The sequence below is a fragment of the Pagrus major genome, chromosome 7 (assembly GCF_040436345.1).
Source record: "Pagrus major chromosome 7, Pma_NU_1.0".
NCBI lineage: Eukaryota > Metazoa > Chordata > Actinopteri > Spariformes > Sparidae > Pagrus > Pagrus major.
The window spans coordinates 26,260,921-26,287,451 of NC_133221.1; the positions used below are offsets into that span (position 1 = coordinate 26,260,921).

Sequence of the window (26,531 nt, forward strand, 5' to 3'; positions counted from 1 at the left end):
CCTCAAGAGAGCTTTCATAAAGTATCCATATTAGAACGACTGTACTGAAAGCTTTGAATGAGCATCTCTGGTGAATTTGTAGTCATCTGTTGAGAAGCTGTTGTTAATATTCCCCTGTGGAGGACTCAACCATGCATATGCACCTTTGTCTATTACAACTGTTGTGCTCATCATAATGCAGAGTGCAAGAATGTCTTTTACAAAAAAAATAAAAATAAAAAATAAAGGTTATTTCTTCCTCCTCTCAAGTGGACAGTTTTAAAGTGCAACCTTGGTCTACACAATATAATCGTTTTCACAACTAATTTATGCGTCAAAGGTTTTTTATTCACTCTTAAATAAAGCAGACTTCCCACCTCTCTGAAATAAAAAGACAATTACAAAACAGTTGATGATTTTCATAAAACTTTAATTCAATTGTTTCATTCAAGACCATTAACAAAAGTACATGAGAACCTCTGTACGTAGCTCAACTGAAACCCAGTGATCTCCAAAGTTGAAATTAATTTTGTTGTAACTTAATGTGCAGAGGCACAACAGCTCACCCACCATGTCTCAGAGCACATTAACTGATATCCTGATTCTTAATGCTTTTTATTATTATTTTTTTTTTTTTAGACATAATTTCTAATACTTTGCCTTTCACCTTCTTTAAGTTAAATTTGTTTCATTATATCTGAAGTTTGAACTTTCACTAAGAAAAAAAGCACACATTACATACAGTATAGTTCAACCCACAGGTTTGGGATGCATATCAGTATTATTTCTACTAGAAAAGAAAACCACCCTAAGATTGTTCTGAATATTTTGGCGGTTGGCTGGGAACAGAGGATACATCTAATTTTGTTTTTTTCTTTTTTTTTCATTTTGCTTGTAGTTTTTAGGCACCTTATTCTTACTTAATTCAATATTAGCAGATTGAGTTTCAATGGAAAAAAAGCAAAAATATGTGCAAGAAAAAAAACATAGTATAAAAGAACTGCAGATATAAGATGCCACAAGGAATTCTGCACCTGGGAAAAATTGCTTAAGTGGAGCATGTGAATACCAAAAAGGTATCTAAAGGCTCCAGATTGGTAAAGGTAAATCCCATTAGATTAACTACTTTGACATTCACATACATCACTCACACACACACACACACATATACATACACACACCATGCTTTCACTTCAGCTCTTCAATAAAGCATTTTAAAAACTGCTCAAAAAAACGAGCAGAGAAGAATCCTCAGTTTAAGCTCGCACATATGAGAAATATGATCCTCCTTATGGAGGGAACTTTGCTTTGCTTTATGCGTCTTTTAGGAAAGCATACAGTAGCGGAAACTTTACAATGAAACCATTTTTAGTTTCCAGGGGTTAAGGAGCAAAAATATGAGAAAAAAAGGGAGCAGATGCTCAAAAGACATGCCAACAATCACACTAATTCACTCAGTCAAACAACAGGACAGATTACAGGTGCAGAATTCCAGACAAAGCAGATTCAAAAGATAGGGACATAGACAGCCACACAGTCATCACTCTGATTTAGAGGGACAATACCCTCAGAAACAAATACCTCTGTTACACACTATAATGACTTCTAGGATCCATCACACACGCACACACTCAGATCCCATGTACACTGCAGTGTTGAACTCTGTATCGAGTACATCATACATGGGAGGCAGGGAACTGTGGAATGAGAAAAGTTCCCTCGCAGGTATCGATGGGACAAAGATTACACATGCCGATTACTGTATGTGTGCGTATGTTTTGTTTATGAGTTTGTGTACAAGCATGTGTTAAATCAAATTCCCTTATCCCCTGCTGTTGCCCTTTGGGACAGCATCCCACCAAAACCAAACAGGGCGGTTTCTGTATTGCTCAGTCGATGACACCGGGCTGGCGGGTCTTGCGCTCCACATTGAAGCCCTGTAGAGGAGAAGACAGAAAAATGATGTTGCAGCTCACATAAAACACAAAATAAAAAAGGTAAAGGTTTTTTAAGAGTACAATTTAAGCATTTTCAAAGTACGTAAAGCAAAACTTTCCAGGCACTGGAAGCCTTTCTAACTCAAATTGTTACTATAAATGCAATTGTAAAACTAAATCTGCAGAATTCCTTTGTACAAACAGCAACCTATCACTTGGTTAATAACCCCAAAATCAGCCAACAGCTGAGCCCTCTTAAGATAAATGTTGGTCCCATCTGGCTGTATTAGGCCATTTTTGAACATCAGTGTGAAGGACTGCATATGACATTACAATATTCTTTAATATAACTAACCCTAACCCCTCATGAATGAGATAAGCAACTTGGTTCTTCCCTATACTTCATTCTGCATATAAGAATATAATCCAGCTAATCCAGTGAATAGTCCTGCTTTCCAGTATACATACTGATATAAATTCCATTTCATTAACAACTTCGTTTTTACAATATTTATTATGAAAAAGTTAAACTAGTGTTTGAAGGCATCATTATTATAAAATCACATATCGGGTAAAAGAATAGCAGCTACTTTCATAGCACAAGTTTGGTTGTACCTTTGAATTGTCAGGACCACGGGGCTGTCTTACAATGACCAGACGAGGAGCACTGGCATCGTCCAGAGTGATGCTCTTCAAACGGTTCACCAGACGATCAGGACGCGGAGTCACCACTGGTTTAGGCCCCTCACTGCAACGTTAAGTACATGATGATTGGTCTCAATGTTATGTTTATGTTACTTGAAAATGTTAGCAAACATGCTGCACATCACCAACACGGTTAGTTGTTATCCTTACCTGACTCTGCGTACGTTGCAGGCACTACATTTTCCTGTGCGTTGATTGAGGACAACTGAGAACTCCACCTCATCCCCAGTCTGGAGCTCCAGGCCATCTTGCACTTCTTTTACATGGAAGAACAGCTTCTTGCTCTCACCAACTTCATATGTGATGAAGCCAAACTGAGGGAAACAGAAATATCTTCAGTATTCAAAGTTGGCATCATCATTACTCCAGCACAACCTGTGACTTCAACACTGAGGTTTCTGATACATGTGATACAAACAACTGATCACTACCTGGTCTTTGACGCACTCCACCATGGCTCTGCGCTGAGGGACCACATTACAGGCCATCTTCTGTCCAGTTTGGGGGACTGTGCAAACCTGGAACTTTACAAGCTCTCCTTTCTGCAGACAATCTGCTTTGTTTACCATACCCATGATTCCAAAGGGATAATTCGTGCCTTTAGTTCCACCTGAAACCAGCACAAAGGGAGGAGGGTTGGTCTTAATTTTCCCAAGAAAACAATGTACTTTAAATGTCAAGTCTCATCATAACTTGACACTGACCTTCCTCTGTTATTTCAATAAGCCCTTGGTATTCTGTCTGGGAGGGGTCCACACTGCGTAAGGGACGGATGACTTTCCCCATCATCACTGTCGCACCAACATCATCAAAAATGCCATTCACTAAAAGTAGAAAACAGAGGGTTTCACACACCTTTAATTTATCGGCACTCCCACCTACACTGTCGTGTCAACAAACATTACAAGTAAAATTCATGTAAATTAAACAGCTGGAATAAAACCACTCATACCTGCAGCCACTTTGGTAACCTTTTCAGCACTGACTTTATTTCCTTTTCCCTTTGAGAGCGTGTACTCCACAGTGTCGCCCAGCTCCAAGTTCTCCAAGTCTCCACACATTTCACTGAGGAGAAATCAGAGATAAACTGAAACCTGGATGTCAATTCACAGAGCTTGGATGCCATTCATCCATAAAATCAGCAACAAACTCAACCAAAGGCAGCTTAAACATTTACATTTAGCAGACGCTTTTGTCCAAAGCGACTTACAATAAGTACATTTGTCACAAGAAAGAAACCATAACATATGACCGTTGATAAGGTAGAAAAGATAGAAACAATATTCAAGCCCTCATCTGAGCAAAAGTAGCTGCTATTTATCAAGGATACCTTAAGAATTATTAAACTTCTACCTGTAGTGAAAGAAAATCTCCTGGTCATGATTCGCTGTTTCAATGAAGCCAAAGTTGTCCTTCAGTGTGGCAACAAATCCATGCAGTCTCTTGGCATTGGAGGCATTGCGGTTTAGGACCCTGATGGAGACCGCACTCTGCTGGCCAGTTCGCTTCACTTCATTGATGGAGAACTCCACCTGAGAACAAACACATGAATGTGTGAAAAGCTGGAAAACAAAAATATACACAGACTTCAAGTTTAAAGTAATTAAATCATCACAGCAAATACAGCTTCAAAAAGGTGGGCTGCGTTAGCATTGAAACAGTACTAAATGTCCACCCGTTCAGCAGTGTCTACAACAATGGAGCTCATTTTAAAAGGTAAAGTTAACATCTTGACTACTCTATAACATTTTCATTAAATTCTCAAGCACAAGTAATGAGTGCAGTGACACTCAGATACCTTGTCTCCGACCTGTGGCTGTCCACCTCCCTCCAGGTCCTTGGTATGGTATGGCACGGTGAGCTTCACGCCGCAGTCTTCATATGCAATAACTCCTTCCTCACATTCCTAAACACAGTACAACAAATCAACATTATCTTTCCAGTAAGGAGCATCACCAATGTTTGCTCCAGCTGCTTCCAGCCAAGGCTGACTGTCTCATGAATGCTGCACCTGTTTCTCAACAAATCTGGTGAAAGCTACCAATGTCTCAACCAATTCACTCAGATGATTTAAGAGTGTATTAGATGATGGTGTGCAGATGGCCGACACAAGCATACGAGAGGCACCAGTGTGTGGCAATACATCATTCTGTAGCAGCCTAGTTGGTTAGCATTAGGCTAGTCTACTGCGACAGCTCTGAGTTACAGCCTACAATGTAGGGCTGCATAATTACCCACCACTGTTGTAGTCTCAACTGTTCGGAACATTCACATAATTTATGCTCTCCTCACTTAATCACCTGAACCAGTCACAGCAATTTACTAGCATTATCATGAAAATGTGTCATGAAAATGTGTTCAAATTGAGCAGAAAAATGACTTTAATTATTCTTAATCTGTTGCAGTCTTCAGTTACTTCACTTACATCAATTGTTTTAAAATCAAAAATATTCAACCATCTTAAACTCAAGTGCCAAACAAGGACCAGACACTAGTAAGCCCAGAGTAACATTGATTTAAATAATTTAGGATGAACCCAAAGAAAATAGCTATTGAATAAAATATGGCTAAAGCAACATAACACTGTTCCCAAAATACATTATCTACTAGTAATTGGGACTACTGTTTAATTGTGCAGCCCTACAAGGCACTGAATCAGTGACACAATGAGTCCGTGTTTCTAAGGGTTAATTGGTGATCAAATACCATGCTGTCAGATAAAGGCGTTAAAGTGAGCCAGAGGTCTGCAAAAACTAACCTTTTCTACAACTCTACCCTTTAAAAATAAGAAAGACATCAATTAGACGGCAAAGCTCGTCAACATTACACTTGTAAATACAGTCTTACAGTGCAGTATTTATCAATTTATCTTTCATCTAAGGTCTACAAATCAAATAATTATCTCTTAGACTAAATGTTAGTGGAAAGAAAAATCTATTACTACAAGTCTGTTTGTCCTTATCATTTATATTTGAGACTTTATTGATGTGGCTTCATGCAGGTCTAAGTCCTACCTTGTCTTTTTTCTAAAAAGGAGCATGAACAGGACGAAGTCATTGGAGGAGAAAACAAAGAGGAAAATTAGAACTAAAATAAAAATTGGGAAGATGATGTGGGTTGGACTATGAGGCTATTTATGATTGTACTGGGATATTTTCATGAACAGTATTTGTAATAACTGTGCACTATGGTACCTTCTCCTTGCTCTTGGTGGGACTGGCATTCTTGTTAGTGGTTCCCAGAATGTCCTTCTCCACCACACCCACAAAGCGCTGCTCAGACTGCGTATGGAAGGACACCGTGCCCTTAGGCAGCTTCTTGATGCGCACGGCATGGTTCCGCTGCGCTGACAGCATATCCTGGCAACGACAATACATTTACTTTTAGTTTGTCATTAACTAAAAACATGGTTAGAATGTGCCTCCTGAAGTAATACTGAATACGTATTTGTGAAAAGCTTATTAACAGGACCTACAGGCACAACAGTGAACTCCACTTCATCTGAGATGTGCAGTTGGGTCTCCTCTAGAACTTCACTGAAGTGAAAGAACATCCTGGCATCCCGATCCACACACTTAATGAAGCCAAAGCCATCACGTATAGCCGCAATCACCCCCTAAGAGAAGATTGAGTGACATAGCGCCACTGTCTGTGAGCAGGCATCCACTTTGGTTCAATGTGGCAGCCCTATCATTCATCCCTTTCATCTCTAATGGTGCACTGTATAACGCAGTATAATAATTGACCACTTTTATAATTCTCACCATTTCACGGGTCTCCTTGGTGAAGTTGAAGGTGTCTGGGAGGATGTCGATGTTGGTAGCCCTCTCCAGCTTGTCTCTACGGTCGGTGGAGATGTTGAACTGTATGTGATCTCCCTCTAACAGTGTCACCTTGGACTTTGTGTCCTTCTCGCCGAACGGCAGTTCCTTGTCGGTGAAACCAATCCGGGCACTGATACGACCTGGTAGAGGATCGTTCTTTGAAAGAAGAAAGGAAACATTTATCAAACTCGTTCGTTACACTCTGGGTCACAGTTCCCTGCCCACTCTTACAGCCCAAGCCTCTTCACATACAGAATTAACTTGTAATCTTTTTACCTGGTTTTTGGTGGGAACCTTGGGAATGACCTTGACCACCGTGCCTTCAAACTGCTCAATGCTGATATCCTCAAAAATGACTGTTCCTTGGGGGAGCAGCCTCACATCTGTGGCTACTTCTTTACCCTATGGTCACAAGAACAATACATGTAAATATTATATACACATCGTCAGGTTGGTCAGTAAAGAGTTACACACGTGAACATTGGTCAAAAGTGGATCTATCCAGAGTTCGAGATACTTAGGTATTACTAAATGCTTACATTTCTGTCTTTGATGGTGAACTCCACGTCATCTCCAGCCTGCAGAGCTTCCAGATCACCTTTGAACTCACTGTAGTGAAAGAAGATCTCCTTCACCACATCAGCCCTCTCAATGAATCCAAACGCCTCCTGAAAGACAACACATCATTCAGCATAACAGCTCCATCAACCACTCAACATGTGAGTTCCAGGTGAGTTCAGAGTCTTGAGTTCAGTTTGTTACTTTATGGGATTAAACAAGGATTAGCAATTGTAACAACAAAGTTAATCACATTCAGAAATTCTATTTGTGATGTATTTTAGTCAATACATCATTATATTCTGCAAGGAACCAGATATAATTAGTCTTATGCAACATCATATCTAAAACAGATGTGTTTGTCACAAACGAGCCAAAAGATATGTTGGTAAATGCTGGGTTGACAGGGAAAGTATATAGCTTCTTTGCATTAGAACATGGCTAACTGCCACAAGAAGACAAGTCGTCAGGATGCCATCAGTGGCCCTTACCTTTGTAGCACACACCACACCCTGGCACCTCATTTGCTTTTTCTTCACAAGTTGAATATTACGAGCACTGACTGCGCCAGTACTGAAACACATGAGCAAAAAAAAAATGTAATTAAAAATCAAGTGCAAGCTGGCAATTATAGAAATATCGACACTGGGTAGACTTACTGCTTGTTGGTATCCATGTAAAAGCTGACTTTGTCGCCTGTGTCCAGATGGATGTTACCCTCTACATCATCAGGAGTGTAGGTAAGGTAGAACACCTCCTGTGGAAAGCCAGACCACTGTCAAAGTATAAAGGGTTAAGGACAAACCTATTAACCTCAATACTATTTCAAAGTCAAGACTAGGGGTGGGAATATCCATGTGAGTCACAATTTGAGGGCTTTCATGCAATTGTAAAAAGATTATTGTTGCGTCAAAACTTAATTTCCATACATGATTTCTTCCGACACCGACTACCTGCTACTACTGGTCGAATAGTAGTTAGAATAAAATAGACCAATTTACTTATTGGCTCTCGCTAACCTAACCAACTCAAGAAGAAGTCTAGCTTAGAACAAACATGGCACACATGTTTAGAGCCGTTAGATTTCACCATCCAACTTGCTCAACTGTAAAGACCATACATCCTGGTCTTACAAAATTGTTACAGACAATCATAATGTTGACAATAGTTTATAGGGTTCATATTTCCTATTGACTTCTCTTCATCAAATATAATCCTTAAGAGAATCGCAATGCAGCTAAGCATCAACTTCTGTCCCCACACCCCTATTCAAGGCCTATTCCAAGACCTGATCATATTTCATAAAGTAAAAGAATGCATACAAAAAGAAGCACAGAGAACTAAGCAAGTAACAAGTAATTAAGTTTCATTTACACAAAATTATCAAGAGTGGAAGAATGAAACTCTTGTTCAATTAACACTCTGCCTTTCATAGATCAAGCATGCTGTAATTGATGCCGCTTTTCTTACCCCATTTCTTTCGTAACAAACGCTGCCAGTGGGCACCTGGCCGGGGGCAGACTTTCCATCCAAGTGCACAGGGATTGCTGAGACAACCTGCAGAAAAAGGAGGAAATTGCAAGAAGAGGCCATTAAAAACTCTGCTTTCCCAAATCGAATTCATTGTAATTAACACATCCCAATTTAAATATTTCTGGACGCATGATGGATGAAATGGCTGAATTTCAAATGTCACAGTAACAAGTATATCAAGTGTCTCACATGTGGTGTTTGTGCTTTAGTGTGAAATGTCTGGGCTCCAGTATGTTGGTAACCTGACTGAACAAGTTAGTGGGTCAAAGAATCTGTATGATTGTTCAGCTTTGTAGAGTCACATTGTGCTCTGTATGTAGACTCAGATTTATTATGTGCATGCACTATAAGACAAGGGACAACGCTTGCATTTTAAAGTGTACATCACCACTGAGCGAAGCACTAAAGGCTCTGCCTTCCTCTGCTGAGCTCAATTTAATGATGCAGCAGTCAAGCTCATTGACTCTTTACAGCCGTGTGCCAGAATGATCAATGTAAGATTTGTTTTACTTTGTGTGAGACTGAACCAACTGAGCTATACTGGCTGCTGTGAGCATTTACAGAGAAATGTAATATGCCCGACGGGCAATCACATTGATCACTTGACTATATATTTGTTCAGTAGACATTTAACAGCTCTTGCAAACATGCATGTCAGCACAACAAGCCAATCTGAATTGTAAATCTTGAAGGAAAACTCTTAAATTTAGATGCTTGATGAGAAGGGGATCAAATTTGACAACGTATTTACAAAAACATCCCTTGCCCCTGCCCCCACCCCACCCGAAAAACATAATGGGGCAAATACTAAACGTTAAGTTGACAGACAGGACAGAACCAAAAATAAAATGGTGTTCCTTAACTGGATGAATATAACCATGCAGCACAGTAAAGGGATAGGCGTGCAGGTCTGGCCCCACCTGGCCCTGGATGCGCTCCTCTGGCAGCACCTCTGGCTTTATCTTTAGCAGCTTCACTGCTATGGGCTTGCCAGTGCGCCTGTCAGAGGAAACCTCAAACTCTACATCATCTGAGGGGAGAGAAGCAGCAGAACACACGCTTAGCACAATTCTAATGATAAAGGGGACAGCTTAAGTTTCAGTGATGTAGCTGAAGTATTTTTCTTTACAACAATGTCAGGTCTACATGTTTAATATTTATGATTAGTCCAAGGCCACGCACCTCCTATTTTAAGCTCCTGCAGGTTGCCATTGTACTGGGAACAGTGGAAGAAGAGACGAGCCTGGCGTTCGGAGCACTGGATGAACCCGTAAGAAGTCAGGAGCTTCTCCACCACACCAGTCTCTCTTATGCCAGGCCCTGTGCCATTGGCGTATGCAGTGTGTCCATTGTTATGGAGCATGCCTGGGTCAAAACTCATCTGGGGGAGAGGAGAAGCAAGTGTAAACATGCATCCAGTAGTGAATCAATGTGAAGCAGACAAAAAGAAAAAAAGAAAAGGGGGAGGTCGCAGTTTAATGCAGTGTTTGATGCCAACCTTAAAAAAACACAAAAAAACACAAAAAAACACTTCAAACATGCAGGTATAGAAAACTTCAGAGGTAGTGGGGAGGATAATAAAGCAAAAGTAAAGCTACATCAGAGTCTTCTGGAGCCATCTGGTCAGCAGTTGAGAAGGACACACTTGATAATGCCTCGATAGAATTTCGGGATAGTTTATACCACCGACTGGAAAAAAAAACAACTGACAACCAATTGAACAACCACACTGTGTCGTGCTTTCCAATTTCCAGTTGTCATGTACTAAAAGCAAAACTTTCCAGAACTTCCATGCAATTCTGATTAGACAGACAAATGTTCAAAAACTGTTCACCTCCCACTGCCAACAACCATCAATTATACTGGAATATTTACAAAATCTTGAATATCAAATTCTCACTACATCCTGGTTCAACTCCTTTTTCACACAACAAACCATGCTGTTAGAAGTCACATGACACAACAGCAGCTCACAGAGCTGTTAAGTCAGCGCGGGCACCACCGGACATGCCCTCTTACTGATCTCTGATACAAGGGAGTCCGCTTGTGTTTTTTACTTCCTGGATGAGGATGGCAGGAGATGGAAGCGGAGCGGGGGATAGACATGGGAGCAGTGGAGGTAGATCGGCCAGAGCCAGTGTTGCGAGCCACTGGAGGTTCAGAGGAGCCCCTTTCCATTTCTGACACTGGGGATAGGACTTTGATATGCTGTTGGAAGGAGGTAACAGCTTTGAAAAGCGAAATAGACAGACTTTAACATTTTAAATTACTCCTACCCAGATACCACAAGTTATTTAGTTATTACGCAAACGTTGAAAATTTCCTGCATTTGGGTATAAAATACTGCATCGTCTACTTGACCTTGTTAACCGCAGATATTTCGTAGGACACTGTTTGTCCACATGCCAATTTCTGGAGACCCACTGTGTATATACAATCCACAATATCATGTTCTTGTGTATAAAGAATGCTCCAATGACATATTATATTTAAGCCAATCACAACTGCCACCAGTACTCAGACCCTGTGAGAATATCCTCATACATCTAAATGCCAAGCAAAAAATCCACCCAAAAACAATGTGTCTGCAACCATGACAATCTCATGACAGCATCAATAAATAGCACAATAACGAGTGGTTTAAAGCACTACAGCACACAAAAAGGTAAGGCTCTACAGAGAAGGCAGACAAAAAACTGAAAAGATCAACCAACTTCTTTTCGCAGCTTTTAAGGGTAAGAGGTATAAGTGCACTATCGCAAATGCTACTCTAGGTCAAGTAAAATAAAACTACTGAAGATGGAGAATCAGAAAATGCAAATGACAGGTCGAATAGCGGTGCATCTACAGTAGACAGAGTTTGTGATGGGTTATGGGTTATGAGGGGGGTCCCAGAGCAGCCTCTTCTGTTAGGCCCTGTACTGTACTGTACTGTAACAATGAGCAATTCGTTTTTCATAGGGACCAACCAATATGTAGTTTAGCTTGTATTTGTATTGCCTTTATCAGAGTTATGGACTTATGTAACCAACATGATTTGCCTGGTCCGACTAAGGTTTTTCTGGATTGTGACGCAAAATAAGATAAAAAGGTGGATAAGAGAAAAAAAAAAAAAAAAAGGTTTACAAAAAATTAATTTGTGGAAAGCGCCAAATTTCTACAGTTTAATCAGAACACCCCTCACCCTGCAACAATGTAACTGAGTAGAGGCTAGTCTCGGGAGCCCGAAAAAGGATGAAAGAGGTTAGGCCATTCACAGCAGAGAGATGCAGGGCAAGGTGGGTGGATGGGTGTTCGATGGGGGTGGGGCACGTAGAAAAGAGGTGGGAAGGTGGAACTTACGGATCGGCCATATGGCGACAGGCTGAGTCCGACAGGGGAGGTGCTGCTCAGGTCAGCGCTAACAAACGCGGTGGGTGGCGACGCAGGCAAGGTAAACTCAACAAAGCCTTTCCAGGGGCTGCCCATATTTTCCCATAAACTCGGACCAAACTTGCTTGAGCACTTGCTGAACTTGATTACTTGATTGAATTTTTTTGCTTGACTGTTAAGTACTATTTTTTATGCAACCACCCAAATGATACACCGCTGGATGTCTGCAAGGGTGAAGAGAGGAACAAACATAACGGGTAAGGCAGATAGGTAAGCCAGTGTGCCAAGTGTCACATACAAAGGAAAATAGCTGTGGGCTTTTATCCCCCAGAAAAGGCCAAAAATCAGGGAGGATATGACTTGAAAACGACAGAACAGGAAAAAAGGTGCGGGCTGGGTGTGGGAATGCAATCAAATCATTGTCAAACTGAATTGAATAACCAGTTTAACTGTTTGGAGGTGGTAGCAGTTCAGTTCAGCTGGCTTATGTCAAGGTTTAATAAGTTATTTTTAGCAAAAAGCAATGTAGAGGTCAAATCAAGCCTTCAACTCAGTATCACTTATTGCACTTATGCCACATTGGGAATGTTTTATCATGTGCAAAGAGCTGATATCACCCTCTCTGGTTGGTTGAAGGTGTGCTAATCAGTGAAATCAGCTACGGCAAATAGTCAGTAAAGATGCTGCCATTTAAAAATAAAATAAAAAAATAAAATTGACAACCCCAAACTGATTAATGAGGTCACAAATCAAGATACACTTTCAACAAAAGCCCTTTTTTACAATAGTAGCATGTGTTTAAGCAAACTAGAACAAATGCACTGTTCTCTGTTCAGTGATAAGAAAACAACCTCTGCATTGCTGCCCAAAATTTAGCGCAGCTGGCCAAACTGATTCAGAATTGAGAAACACAATCTGTGTTTGTTCACATTACCCCAACATGTGCAGGTGTACAAATGGGGGATTTATCAAGTACAGTTTCTGAATTCCACCCAAATTATATCGAATTTGAATCTGAAATTTAAACCCCTCACAGGGAACAATTTTCAGCATATTAAAAAGGGGAGAAAGTCATTCAAAACATAAATGAAATCATAAGTGATTAAACAGGTTAAAATAGTACAGTTGTCATTAACATGACAGGACTCACGTTATGGAGGGACTACAACTGAGACCCACCTTAATTCGACGTCTTGAATCTTGTAATTCTCAGGATCTCTGTGACAATGCAGTTCCTGCAGACCTCTTCACGCACACAGTTGAACACACACACTTGTTACAAGTTTCTGGCACAAGTTCTAGATGGTTGCATAAAGCAAAAAAGGGGGAGAAATCTAGCTCAAAAAAGGCAAACGCAGGTGCAATAACACTGCTTAGAAAAAATTACAATGAAAACAGTGTGAGGAGTAGAGGGAGGGAAAGACAGGGGGAACTATGGGGAAGAAAAAAAAAACTAGCAGATAGCAGCCCACTCCACACCCCGGTGGTGAGTCGGTGGTGTGGTGAGGATGAGGAGGGCTAGGAGCAGCGTTGGGACGTGTGCTTTGTCAAAGCTGTTGAGTAGGCACAAACTTCTGGTTTCAGATCAGTTATTGTCTTCTCAGAATATGCTTGGGCATAGGATTGCTTCTCTTCCGCGTTTCAATTGGGCTGATGTGCGTCTTCTTTGGTCGTTTCAGGATTTGGTTACTTCTTGTGTTTTAAACCCTTGAAGTGATCCTTTGTTTTCCCACATGTGTCTTCGGTGTTGCAACTTTGCTTGTTTTGGGTGGTTTGTCTTCAGTTTCTTTGTTATGATCTGAACTTGAAGCAGTTGCGGATGGTACAAAAATTCAGTTCCGTTTCACTTCATACTGTTGGGGGGAAAAAGCAGATTTGATTAGATGAGCAGAGGTGAGGACTTAGACTTCATCTTATGTTAACTTCACTGCTCAAACTTTCAGGGTCGACTCCAAGAGTCTTCGGAGAGGCAGACAACTTTATTTACGTTGTCAGCTGTTAGGAATTTCACATTTTTTGTCCCATGAAGAACAGCAACAACCCCAAGCGGCAGTGGCTTGAAGTTCTTTGAACACTGCCCCCAGACTCACATGTATAAAAATAGGTTTTCCTCAGATGCCTCTGGATACAGCCCACAATGCCAGGCAGCTGACTAGCGGGCAATAGCTGTGATCAACAAGTCCTGGTGCATACCTCCAGTTTATGCCATGACATTTAGTTTGTGTCCCATACATGTTAATTTTACTAAATTTAGTTACAAACTGATCTCCATTCAGTAGGTTATAGCAGATTGTTGTTGACCTAAATACACTGCTTTGAAAACACACTGGGTGAGCCAACCCAGGACACATGATATCTGTTTGCTGTGACTGTGTTGCAATGACTACCATCCCAAGTACTTCCTGGAAATGTTAAAATATAATGATGTAAAAATGCTCGTGTGTATTCCTCGGAAGAGGGAGGGTGGGCTTTTTTTTTCTTTTATAAAAAAGGTGCCTCTTTGGTATTCAGATTAAAATGTCTAATCCACATTAATAAACAAACACTTGGGTGTTCTGATTTCATTTGTAACACTTGTTGATTACTGGACCTAGGGGAACTAAAGCTGTGCAGCCTAGTGATAGGACAAACAAAGAAGGCAGTTATCACACGATGGGTTTCTTAAGTGGGTTAAAGGTTATGAGCAATGAACAGAGACGACTCCTGTGAAAACAGCCTTGGAGGAGATGGGCTCCTCTGCGTCCCCTTTTTTAACTTTGGTGACGCAGAAAGAGAAAACAGTCCACCCACTAAACCACCAGCACCCATTGGCCGTTTCAGCACTTTCTCCCGAACTGTAAACTTTAGTTTGGCTCGGTAATCATTAAAGAAATACTAGGTACTGTACCTACAGTCTGGCCCTGTTACGATAGAACGGCTAATAAACCCAAGATTAAGTCTCTTGTCTCGCAAGTCTCAACACGACGGTGCCACTCTGGTCTGGGCCCGAACAACAACCACTCTGACAGGACCGACCATGTGACTTCCCAGCAATCCGCCATCCTCAGCTGGAACTGCTAATAAGGCCTGATCCAACACGTTGCGGCATGCAGCGCTATCGAAAACGTCACATCTATGCTAAGCGGCTACATTTTCAATACTCGTCAAACTATAAAACATGTGCCTCAACACTCAAAGACGGGCTGCTTCTCGCCGTTTTACTGCCTACGAGTCAAAACAGCGCCAGCAGCAGCAATTTCGTATAAATTTCATAATCTTAATGACCTTGCGTGGACAAATACAACCAGACAGATTAGCATATCGCTAACGCTAAAGTCGTAAAGAGCCAAATACCCCCGGGCGTTTCCGAGTCTTTTTAGGGAATCAATTCACGGTCAACAGCGCGCCCCAAGTTAGCTCGGATATGTAGCACATCAGGTATTGAAAGATTTATGATCTGGTCGTTATCACAGCTACGTGGCTCGGAGTGTCTGCTCAGAAAGTTAGCGGAAAGTAAGCACTCCATCATGTCATTTCTGTACACTTGAGACAAGCACACCAAGCTCTATCCAAGAAACGGTCTCTTTAACGTTTTGTGGCTTATCGGAAATTGTACACACTCGGTAGAAAATTATTTGAGACTTGTGACAGAACAAAAAGGTGTACGGACGTATTCGGCTACCGTACGATAAACGATCATTACTTTATTTTAATGATATCATATTTTGAAGAACTCAGTAGCACCACGCACTGTCCTCCGACACAGGGTATTATGGTAGAAATTGTATTGAACCAACAATAGAAGAGTTTGGAATGGTCGATATGAAAATGCCGACGGAAACAGTAAACCTTTACCATTAGCGACTATTCAGGATGGGTGCACTTACGACTTATCAAGGTCAAAATAAACTGTCATTAACTGAGGTTTATTCACTTAACACACATTACAGAAACATAACGTTATCTGAGCTAACGGCACGAGGACCGGACAACAAAGAAGCTACGGCAAGCGGTCGGAGACGAGTGCTCAATTCTAATCAATTATCGCGTCCGTCACTGTCGTCTACCACAGCAATGGCACACCAGTGCCGTCTCCTTGGCACATTGAGGCACGTTTTGGAAATACACGTTTGTTAATTCGAGCTCGTTATTATATAAAGAGGCCGTTTGCAATGCTAAGCTGCTAATAGCGGCTAAAGTTAGCTAGCACGCTGCTGAACTGCTTGTGGTGATTTATGGTGAGGAAAAACACGGCTGCCCCCACCCAGGCCCGAGCTCTGCGTATGACCAAGCGCAGGACAATCGTTAACTTCCAAAGACCCGCTGTTCAAGAAAAAGAACATCTCTCTTTGACACATGTCAAACAAATGTCTGAATTGTTATATAAAACAGGATAATTAATAAAAACTCACCCCAACAGCTTTCAGCACTGTCACCAGCGCCGCTAGAAGCAGCACGGCACATTACGTAGTGAGTAGGGAGGCGACTACCGCGATATTTGACAGCCTGAGGACAACCAAAGAGCCTACAGGAAAGAGTGGCCACTGTCGTACATCTGCTGGTGAGTAACCCATATTGTGGTATCGCAGTGATCATGGGATTCTGGTGATACATTTCCGATGTTAATGGTGGTTTTCTCTTCTTTATCTTGCTACTTAGGTTCGAAAGCCGCGTTCCTGACAATATGGTAATCAGCATGTCATTCAGTTGTTCAAGACCCCCGGACCCGAAACGTGTTCCACATTTGATCAATTAACAGCGCCCTATCTCTTCATTTAGTAGAGTTTCTGATGACACACGTTGCAACTTGAGGGTGTATTCAAGAACGACATCGATTGTAGGTCAACGAGACACCGCAATGCTTCTAACTTAATGTATTCAGTCCTAAAGCAAGACATGCTGATAATACCTAAATCTCTTAAATAAACCGATTAGATATTTATGGCTGATCAATCGTGTGCATCAGTTTATTAAAAAATATGACGAACGCCCCTAATTTATCATGACATTTACTTGATTTTTAACCATACAGGGCCGATATAAATAAACAATACAGTCTATATACATTCATTTATTGTAATTTTCATGTGTGTGCTGCTGTGAGTTGAAGTACCAACATGATCATATAGGCAGGGATGATAAATAATAATAATAATTTGATTTGTATAGCATTTTTCAAGATCGGAGCACAAAGAACCATAGAACGCATAGAAAGCTAAAAAGGAGGGTTGCAATGTTACCAAATACATAATTAAACATTGTAAATTAGACTTCAGTTGTGACTTAACATGGTGTAGCCACAGTTCAATGCCTGACTCTCAAATAAACGAATAGAATTCAAATAAAATAAAATAAAATTGATTGAATTAAGTGACAGTTTCCATAGAAAACGAGTTGATTATGCAATAAATATAGACCATGATTACGATTAGCTCTTTTTTAAAGCTGGGTACTTTCTTCTGGAAAAAAATAAATAAATAAAACACAAGTTGATTGGTCTCAAATAGAAAATGCTATAAGTGCTCACCTTTAACAAGTAGCATGGGTTTTGCCCCCTCTTATACCGGTGTTTTGTTTTGCCTTGTTTTTAGAATAATTGCCTAGGTACGGCATTTTTTGCTTCTGTCAAACTTCTATAATATCTAAACTCTCCAGTAGATGGCGGCATCCACCTCGAATTTGTTTGCGATGCTCGTCATATGTATACAAAGAAGAAGAAAACACGGAAGTGACGTTATCGTTTAGTCTCTCACACGGAAACGGCAGTTGACAACAAATAAGAGTAACCATTTTTATTTGTGAGTACTATAGTTAATCTGTCTACCGACAGGTATTTCTACGAGTCTGCTATAGTTTGCACACGTTGCTACAAAGGCACCACAGCTGCCTCGGCTAACTGAGGCTAAAAAGCTAAGGTAGGCTAGCACAGCGAGTTATTTGTACCTAGCCGGCTGTGTGGAGTAGCTTGTTAGCGATACACACAGGAGTTGTCAGCTTCCAGTAAATGGCCTGCACTTTAGATAAAGTGTTGGGCGATGCCCGTACCCTTCTCGAGAGGCTGAAAGAGCACGATACGGCCGCCGAGGGACTGATAGAGCAGTCCGGGGCCCTCAGCCAGAGAGTGCATAGCATGAGAGAGGTGGGAAATGCCCTTCCAGACAAGGTAAGGACAAGCATTTCAATATGGTTACCAACAGATTCAAGTACATAGCTGTGCAAAGCTGCACTGCCCTGTACTGGCACTGGTACTGGTAACAGTACTGGTACAACAAGGCTTAGTTGAGCTCTGATTTACCCACCAATTTGTAATATATGAAACCCAAAGCAGAATTCACTGCCCCACAGTTCAGTTCTCAAATGTTTCTTCTGATGATCTTGTCCCACCATAACACAGGGAAACATGTGGACCACAAGTAAAAAGCTGAGATTGTGGTTAAATTGAGTACAGCGTGTTTGGTCACCTCTGTGCCAAGTGTCATTAAAGATTCTTAAATGTTTTCAAAATGATTTGCTCAGATGTTTTGTAGCTGTGTATGTTTGAGATAACCAAAACAAAGTTAAATTCCTTTATTATTGAATGGACTTTGGCATGACATTCATTTACAGAGGCTTCATTGTATATCTTGCAAAAAAAAGTCAGTCTCAAAAAGAGAGGAGTCTCTTCTTGAGACTAACTGTGATTTTTTTTAATTTTTATTTTTGGTTCTATTTTGCTCTAACAAACAAACATAAAGAATAAATTGTTGACCAACCAGGTCAACCTCCTCATTAGTGGGAAAGCAACGTTTAACAATCAGACGTTCAGTTTGTACTTTTCTGACATTACATGTTTTCAAAGTTTTCATATTCCTTTAACAAATGGTTGATTTACTATTGAAACCTTTCTCTCCACTGCCCTTTTCTGCTCTCTCCTCCTAGCACATAGAAGACACTTCAGAGATTCAGGAGCTGACCAAATACAAGCCACATGTCCTTCTGACTCAGGAAAACACTCAAATCAAAGAACTACAGCAGGAAAATAAAGGTAAAAAAAAAGACACACCCTATTCTGTTGATTTTATGGCTGTTTATATATATATATATATATATATATATATATATATATATATATATATATATATATATATATATATATATATATATATATATATATATATCTTTGCTAACCCTCTTCATGACTGTCTCTGCAGAGTTATGGTTGTCTCTTGAAGAACACCAGTATGCACTAGAGTTGATCATGGGTCGATACCGCAAGCAAATGCTTCAGCTGATGATGGCGAAGAAGGAGCTGGACACCAAACCTGTGCTCAGCCTCCACGAGAACCACGCAAAAGTAAATTCTCAGTTAATCGTTATGTTAGGACTCCTAGTTATTGCTTGTACAGCTAAGTGTTTTGATGTACGAAATATCTTGTTTTCTGGATCTTCTCCAGGAAGTGCAGAGCCAGGTGGAGCGGATATGCGAGATGGGCCAGGTGATGAGAAGAGCAATGCAGGTGGATGATCAGCACTATTGCTCTGTTCGAGAGAGGCTCGCTCAACTAGAGGTGAGCACAGTGCTTCTGTAGAATCAGGAACAACTGTAGATGTTTTTCTGAGTGAATCCATATATTTGAAATTTGCACTCTGTTTGGCTAGATACACCTAGATGTAAATGAGGAAAATATGTGATGATAAGTATTTTTGGACGAACTGACCATTTCAAGGCATACTATGCAGGATTTGACATTGCTGTTGGTAAACACACAATTCAAAGTTGGCCCCGGCTCAACTGTTGAGACAGAGAGACTGAGCAGACGTGGTCGAGGGAGCTAGATATTGAATGAAAAGAGGGAGCGGCATTGGCAAGAACAAAGCAGTGAATCAGTGAAATAAAATGTTATTTTTTGATTATTTCATAGCAGTTATGTTTTGAAGCAGAAAAAAACACATCAACACCTCCGCACAAACCCTCCAGATTTTTGCTGGATTCATTCTGTCGATCTCTGCTCTGCCTCTGAGTCTGATTTTGTGTAGCCCCGCCCACCCAGACATTCAGATCTGCAGCTCTTTATACATATATATCACTATTTTTTTTAACAGTCCTGACCTTACACTGTTATTATACAACAATTATTTTATTTTTTACATTTTATTTCAATGTTTTTTTGTCTTTTTCAGATTGAGAACAAGGAGCTGCGAGACCTCCTGGTCATCAGCAAGAGCTCCGTGAAAACAGCGAGAGAAGAAACCAGCCAGCCAGAAGCAGAAGTAGCAGCAACAGCAGAACAAGAACAGTCCCCTCAGTCAGGGTCCACAGAGTGATCAGAGCAGCTTCAGAGTGAACTGTGGTTGAGGCAACAAGACCTCCAGGACCAGGGTTGGAGGAGACAGGGTTGATGATCTCTTTGCCTGTGTGCACCACATTATTTTTTTATATAAGATGGAATGCAGTTAAACCACAGCATATTTTTTGTAGTGAAGGCCACTTAAACACAACATGGTAGGAAGCTTTCACCTGCGGGTATATTTGGATGATAGCTATTGTTTTCACATGCACAACATGTGTATTATCACTTGGTTGTCACTGACAAGACAAGTGAAAGCTAAGACACATCTATATGTGGAGTAAAGTCAGTAAAAGCAAAGGGGATTTATTTTGTTTTGGCCAAAGATGCATTTATTAGTCAAGGACACAGTTTCTACCTCTTTGGTGTCCCTTTGCTGTTCACTCACACTCACAATGTGTAAAATGCTTATCACCATCCCTGCTATCAGAGTTCACTTGAAGGCCATTAAGAAGCCAACTCGTCTTCACAGCTGTGCTTGATAATCACTGCCAATAAGATGACTTTTGGCTGTTTCACACAGTTTGCCTGCTGAGGAGTGACAGTGGATCGTTCGTATGTGATTGTCTGTCATTTTATGAATTTAATACGTTTGTCAGTGTGTTTGTAGAATTCATATATACCATAATTTTCATGTTTAGTGCTTTGATTCTGTGTGTTAAACACCAGTTTTCTAGTTTTCAGATTTGAATACACAGTAATCAAGTGTCCCAGCATCTTTATGTAATGGTAACGATTTCAAAATATGCCAACTTTTTGTGTGATGGATATCTAATGTTTGCGCACTGTATGTGTTCAGATATTGTCTCTTGTCATCTCAGGAAATCAGTGTTATAAGGTGAACATGCTGTAATGACTCATGGCAGTGTACTGGTTTGTGTCAAATGAAATTTCATTCAGAAACTTTAAAATAAATTTGCAAAAAAATATATATAATTAAGAAAGTCAAATATGAATGATTTTTTTAAACCATATATATGTATATACTAGGGATGCAACGGTAGAGTTTTCCCACAGTTCGGTATGCATCACAGTTTTTGGGCCACGGTAACGGTACGGTTTCGATATCTTAATATAAAACTACTCACTAGCAAAGGCAATATTGCTTATCTTAGTTGCCTTCCATAAAAAACATGCAGTATCCAATCAAGTTAAACAGCAAACATTGTAGTATTGTATTGTATTGTATTATTTGCCTTTGTGTATTGAACCTAACAGGGCGTATTGAACGGTTCGATAAAATATTGAGTATTGTTGCATCCCTAGTATATACAGTATGCACAGTATGTTGGGTTTAATACAGTGACTGGGTTAATTACTGTTTGGATTATTCAATTTTTCACCGCTAGATGGCGACATTAAGCTGCGGGTGTAACACGACTCGCGAGGTTTGGAAAAGTGGCGTAATGCTGCGTTCATGTAACCAGGTATAATCGAATATTCATATACAGTATGTGTGTTTTTTTTCTCTCATATTCAGTATCAACAACATCGAGCCGATAAGCTTACATTTAAAATAACTCTGGGGCATAGAACCGTCTGCTCTTTGCCACTTGGTCGTCCCTCTGTGGCTTTAATCGAAATAATTTCCGACAGCACGTGAATGCAGCACCAGAGAGCTGCATTTGACACTTCTAGCCTGACACAAGCTAATGTTCAGCATGTCTGAGAAGGAGCTGGGGAAAAAGTGGGACCGGTGCTTGGCAGACGGTGCCATTAAACTCGGTAAATATCCCAAAGACTCATGTGTATAACGACATTGTAATATCCTAAAATAAGGACAAAATAAGCTGCAGGTTTTACTGTAGTCCACAGCTGTCATTGACTGGGCGAGGGGCTAACTAGCTAGCCATAAAGGGCTCGTAAAGGACAACCGAATGACCGATTAGTTATATGACTTTTTTATTGTTATAGGTAGCTAAAATTTGGGTTAACTCTGTAGTTTAATTAAAGAATGTAACATTAGGTATTTTTGCCACAACGTCAATCGTATACATAATTGCGTTTCTCTTAGATGAAGTTGTTGGAAAAAGCTCAAGAGGAACCGCCTTTGAGAAAATGTTACTTTGCTGTTTTCCCTTTTATCGTTACGTAAACCTTTGCTGGAAATATTAATTTAGAGTTTAACGACACGATGTTTTCCTACTCTTGAATTCGGCATACATATAAAACATAGATAAACTTTCATTCACCATATCAACCATAGCCATGCAAAGTTTCCATTGTCTGGGCTCGCAACTCCACAATTTCCCATAACGAACATAGTTCGCGTTAGATAGCGATCAGCATAAAGGTGAGTTACTTTATTCTAATAATGTATTGTCCGATGAGTCAGTGGTATTATAGACGACTGCATCCTGTATTATCGCTAAAAAGTTCACGTTCATGCACGTGAAGCTAATAAGCAAAGCACCTTAAAACTGACTGATTTTTGAATGGTGTTTGGTGCTACGTCATTTGACATGACAGCTACTGGAATGAGGTACCTGGCCCGCTTGTTTTAACGAGGCTGTGTATAAAGCGTGCAGGTGTTCTTTGAAACAGTGAGGGGAAATGACACCACATTATTAACCTTCTCATCACCCCACTGTATGAATGGGAGTATAAGTAAAATTTGGAAGCTTGAAGTTAATGTCATCTGTATTTTCACAAAGCAACAGAGCTTCTGCTATGGATGCGAGAAAAAAATACAATACATAATGTATATGCAGAGAAGTCGGAGACATTATAAAACAGCATATGCACACAATAAATAAAGATGAACCAATAGCTGTATAAATTGAACAATCATTTTAAAGGGACATTGTCATCTATGTCCAACTGTAGCTGATTTTATTCTCTCCTCTTTCTGCAGGTACTGGGCTGGGGCTGGGGATCGTGTTTTCCGTTCTGTTCTTCAAACGTAAGTGGTTTTAATGGATTGTTGCTGAACGATAAGCAAAGAATATATATATTTGGCTATCACTGAGTCATAATTTCAGTGGGAATGGTAATTTAGCATTTCATTTCACAAGAAGAATGATGATGATTTTTGCTTGGGACTGTACCAAAGAGGCATGTTCCCTTATGCCTGGGGAGTATGATTTGTAGGTAGGGGCAACTCTGTAGCACCAGCATGCCTCATGTATGATTGTATGTTGTGATGCATATTCCTGTTATCAAAAAGAAAAGCATCTTCTGAAATGTGGATATGCATTCGACTATATTGGGATTTCCATAATATTTTGATTAATTGTTCAACCCTACCTTGAACATGTAATTTAGCCCAGAGTCCTTCACAAGAGAGCATCAGAGCATGATGATGTATTACCAAAGCAGGGTAGGTAGGTTAATTTTTTATTTTTTTTCATTTTGTACAGCGACAATCTTTTGATTGTTTTTTGTTAAACAGTGGGTTTATCCAACTTCAACACATTATTCAAAATTAATTTATAATTGAGAGTGTTCTGTGCTTTTGTTGTGAGAAGAGCACTAACAACACCTATCCTCAAAAGCACAATAATGAGCATGTGATTATTAAAGTACATAAAAAAAAGAAAAACAGTCAAGGTGTCACAACAACAGTGTGAAATGGGTTTCACAAGCCAACTCTGGTATGTCTTTAATCACACAGTGAAATGTGTCTTTGTATGAGATAAAGTACCTGTTTCATTTGTAGGGCACACGTGGCCGATTTCATTCGGCTCGGGAACGGGACTTGGCATGGCATACGCCAACTGTCAGAATGACCTGAGGTCACATTATTTGCAGCAGAGAAGTGAAAAGGTTTGATTGTACATTAAAAAACTTATGCACCTTAAAACAACTTATAGAAATAATTACTTATCTCTAACTAAGTAACAACCCTGTGTCATTGTTAATGTAAATCAAGATTTCTGTGACTGATTTCTATTTTCTTTAACAGGAGCAATAGCTGCGAGTCATCGAGGGACTGTCGTTTTTATTCTTTTGAATCTGTTCATTTTTATTTTGTTTTGTCTGCGGGGGAGTCACCATTTGCACTGTTCTACAGTTAGACCCTTATGTCTCTGTTGAACGATCCATCCCTAGTATGACTGTATGATGTATATGTGCCTGATCAGGACAGTCTGTGTTTATTTAATAAAATGATCATAACAACAAAAATGATGCCCTGGTGAGTCATTTTCCCTCAGATGCTTTATAATGGATGACAACCATTTAGAAATCACGTTGAACTAAGTAGTACGAAAATGAGAAACATAATGAATTATAACAGCTGGATTATAAACCATACACTCAAAGCAGTGATGGCGATGCTTTAGGGAGTAATAGGAGTCAAGTGTTAATGCAGCTTTAAAAAGGTGGGTTTTCAGTTTATTTCTGAATGCGAGTGGGAGTGATTTTCTCAAATGTGTCGTGGAGAAAGGTGGGGGCTGCGCTGCAAATGCTATCCCATAAGGTGGTGGGCTTGGTGTGGGTGAGAGGGGGTCAGAAGGTTGGCAGCAGCTGATGTGATGTGGCAGATGATGGGCGTAGTGATGGAGATTAGTCAGTTCTGAGGGGGCATGAAAATTGAGAGCTTTGCATAATACGTTTACAATTTGGCAAGGCTGTTGAAATGCTGGAGTGCAGAGGACTTTACCCCCTGAATGCTTTTGTTTTCTGTTATTTAGTTTTCAAGTGCGTCTGCTGGGAAATGAATAATAATCGTTATCATGTTACTTTGTCTAGATTGACAAAGTAGGAAGGAGGTGAAGTGACTTTATTGACAGTTGTTCACCAGCAGTAAATGTATGAGTCAATGCAAAATATTTCATGAAGTTTGACCAAAATCTACTGTTGTTGAACTGACATCTAAATGTTACTTATGTATTGATGGATTTTAAAGGTGTACTACGTAGTTTTTGGGGAGAAATTTTAATCAGAAGAGAAAGACCTGCACTGACTGATCTTTTTTATGCATGAACAAACTCCTTTTTCATGACTGAATAAACAAACTGACCTTAAAGGACAACACAATTTCATACTGTTTTACTTTGTTTATATGTGGCGGACCCTGCCACCTTTTCAACTTCAAACAGTGTTCTGGGGACCTTATTTTCCTCTGAGAACAGCTTGTTTATTCAGTTATGTAAACAATAATTATTTAAGAGTTTGTATTATTAACTCATTACTATTGTAAATATTAAAATTCTGAGTTTGAATTTCTTCTCCAAAACTACATAGTGCCCCTTTAATGAAATATTCAAATGTTTTCTGCAAAAATGTACACATTTAAAGGTGCAATATGTAAGAATTTTTAGTTGAAAGCACTCAAAACTTATCAATAGAATGTGAATAACCAACAGTCACGACATTATGACGTCTATGTATTGTGTTAAATTAGCATGCTAACCAGCTAGCCCCTGCATGTTAAGGTCCAAAGCTCCTGTGCTTTGAATATGAATTCTACAGGTGGCCAATTCTTACATACTACATATTGTTTGATGTACTGTTGTTATGTGTGTTTTGTAAGGTGTCCTTGAGTGCTTTGAAAGGTGCCTTTAAATAAAATGCATTATTATTATTATTGTCATTATTATACTGCACCTTTAAACAGTGAGTCATAGGAAACACAGACAACACAAACACAAAAACTGAAAAAGCTAAAGCTTGACAATTGTATGTAAATGAAGCACAATTATACAGTGCAAACTAAATGATTGCTTAAGTATTTACACATTTTACTCTGATGCACCAAATCATGTCAAGTGCAGCCAGTTGGTCCGGAAGTCAAATAAATGTATGAAGATTGCTAGTGTATAATCAAGGTGTGAATTGAAGTCAATTGAGGTAAAAACAAAAAAAAAACTTTTATCTGTTGCAGTCAAAAGCTACATCATTAAGTCAAAACACAGTTTAACAAATCCAGGACAAGTGTATTGAATTGGAAAGGCTATAAAAACATCTCCAAGCCAAAAAGCTTAATTACTCCCAGTGTGATTCAGTCTTGTAAATATGAGAAAGTCAGATAAGATATAATGGACCTTGCTACTACTAGATCAGACACTCTTTGTCTATAAATTTTACACACACACACACACCATGAAACAAAAAGCATGTAGAATGCCTAATTAGGTGTAAGTCCCTTTTCAAATAGACCTAACTTAATAATGCTTTACAAAAATGCCATGATAGTTGTACCTAAGTAGTTAAAACCTCAATGACCAAAGATGGAAGAAGACCACCCACACCAGTTCCTATGAAGAAGAAGAATTAGCATTTCTTGGCTGTGATTGTGCATGGTTATGCATTAACAGCTCGATGCTTTGACACGCTCCTTCTGAGAATCTGTGCGCTCAGGCTGGGATGCGCGC

At 39.9% G+C, this 26,531-nt stretch overlaps 3 protein-coding genes across 10 annotated transcripts; 2 read left to right on the plus strand and 1 right to left on the minus strand.

Moving 5' to 3' along the window:
- Positions 1–388: 388 nt before the first annotated feature.
- csde1 (cold shock domain containing E1, RNA-binding) lies at positions 389–16,381 on the minus strand. 7 transcript variants are annotated; one of them, XM_073470937.1, is made up of 21 exons: positions 16,300–16,381; positions 13,088–13,761; positions 11,879–12,132; positions 9,719–9,917; positions 9,457–9,566; positions 8,474–8,560; positions 7,663–7,760; positions 7,495–7,576; positions 6,985–7,113; positions 6,722–6,847; positions 6,386–6,601; positions 6,097–6,237; positions 5,816–5,980; positions 4,420–4,527; positions 3,975–4,153; positions 3,574–3,686; positions 3,326–3,445; positions 3,053–3,231; positions 2,772–2,935; positions 2,532–2,664; positions 389–1,916 (listed from the first exon to the last, which is right to left on the minus strand). In XM_073470937.1, exons 3-21 carry the CDS (start codon positions 12,002–12,004, stop codon positions 1,869–1,871), a joined length of 2,523 nt encoding a protein of 840 aa, XP_073327038.1. In that variant the 5' UTR covers positions 12,005–12,132; positions 13,088–13,761; positions 16,300–16,381; the 3' UTR covers positions 389–1,868. The 7 variants fall into 7 exon arrangements, with proteins under 7 accessions (XP_073327038.1, XP_073327037.1, XP_073327036.1 ...); XM_073470936.1 differs by having other exon boundaries at positions 7,663–7,778; XM_073470935.1 differs by having other exon boundaries at positions 9,400–9,566.
- sike1 (suppressor of IKBKE 1) lies at positions 14,819–21,158 on the plus strand. Of its 2 annotated transcripts, XM_073470942.1 has the most exons (6): positions 14,819–16,448; positions 16,547–18,050; positions 18,806–18,911; positions 19,078–19,220; positions 19,321–19,434; positions 20,048–21,158. In XM_073470942.1, exons 2-6 carry the CDS (start codon positions 17,892–17,894, stop codon positions 20,189–20,191), a joined length of 666 nt encoding a protein of 221 aa, XP_073327043.1. In that variant the 5' UTR covers positions 14,819–16,448; positions 16,547–17,891; the 3' UTR covers positions 20,192–21,158. The 2 variants fall into 2 exon arrangements, with proteins under 2 accessions (XP_073327043.1, XP_073327042.1); XM_073470941.1 differs by lacking the exon at positions 14,819–16,448 and having other exon boundaries at positions 16,462–18,050.
- A 686-nt stretch (positions 21,159–21,844) lies between these two features.
- On the plus strand, positions 21,845–24,339 carry micos10 (mitochondrial contact site and cristae organizing system subunit 10). Its single transcript, XM_073470626.1, has 4 exons — positions 21,845–21,939; positions 23,069–23,116; positions 23,873–23,979; positions 24,119–24,339. The coding sequence occupies exons 1-4, from the start codon at positions 21,867–21,869 to the stop codon at positions 24,125–24,127; spliced, it is 237 nt and encodes a 78-aa protein (XP_073326727.1). The 5' UTR covers positions 21,845–21,866; the 3' UTR covers positions 24,128–24,339.
- The last annotated feature ends 2,192 nt before the right edge of the window (positions 24,340–26,531 follow it).

Bases quoted from the DNA above. Each gene is read 5' to 3' on its own strand.
- sike1 (XM_073470942.1), top strand. From the start codon at position 17,892: ATGGCCTGCACTTTAGATAAAGTGTTGGGCGATGCCCGTACCCTTCTC. The intron at 18,912-19,077 runs GTAAAAAAAAAG...CTGTCTCTGCAG, and splicing joins ACTACAGCAGGAAAATAAAG to AGTTATGGTTGTCTCTTGAA. The intron at 19,221-19,320 runs GTAAATTCTCAG...GATCTTCTCCAG, and splicing joins TCCACGAGAACCACGCAAAA to GAAGTGCAGAGCCAGGTGGA.
- micos10 (XM_073470626.1), top strand. From the start codon at position 21,867: ATGTTCAGCATGTCTGAGAAGGAGCTGGGGAAAAAGTGGGACCGGTGC. The intron at 21,940-23,068 runs GTAAATATCCCA...CTCTTTCTGCAG, and splicing joins AGACGGTGCCATTAAACTCG to GTACTGGGCTGGGGCTGGGG. The intron at 23,117-23,872 runs GTAAGTGGTTTT...TTTCATTTGTAG, and splicing joins TTCCGTTCTGTTCTTCAAAC to GGCACACGTGGCCGATTTCA.
- csde1 (XM_073470934.1), bottom strand. From the start codon at position 12,004: ATGGGCAGCCCCTGGAAAGGCTTTGTTGAGTTTACCTTGCCTGCGTCG. The intron at 9,918-11,878 runs GTAAGTTCCACC...CCTCTCCCCCAG, and splicing joins TGTCGCCATATGGCCGATCC to ATGAGTTTTGACCCAGGCAT. The intron at 2,936-3,052 runs GTAGTGATCAGT...TGTTTCCCTCAG, and splicing joins TGGAGTGCGTCAAAGACCAG to TTTGGCTTCATCACATATGA.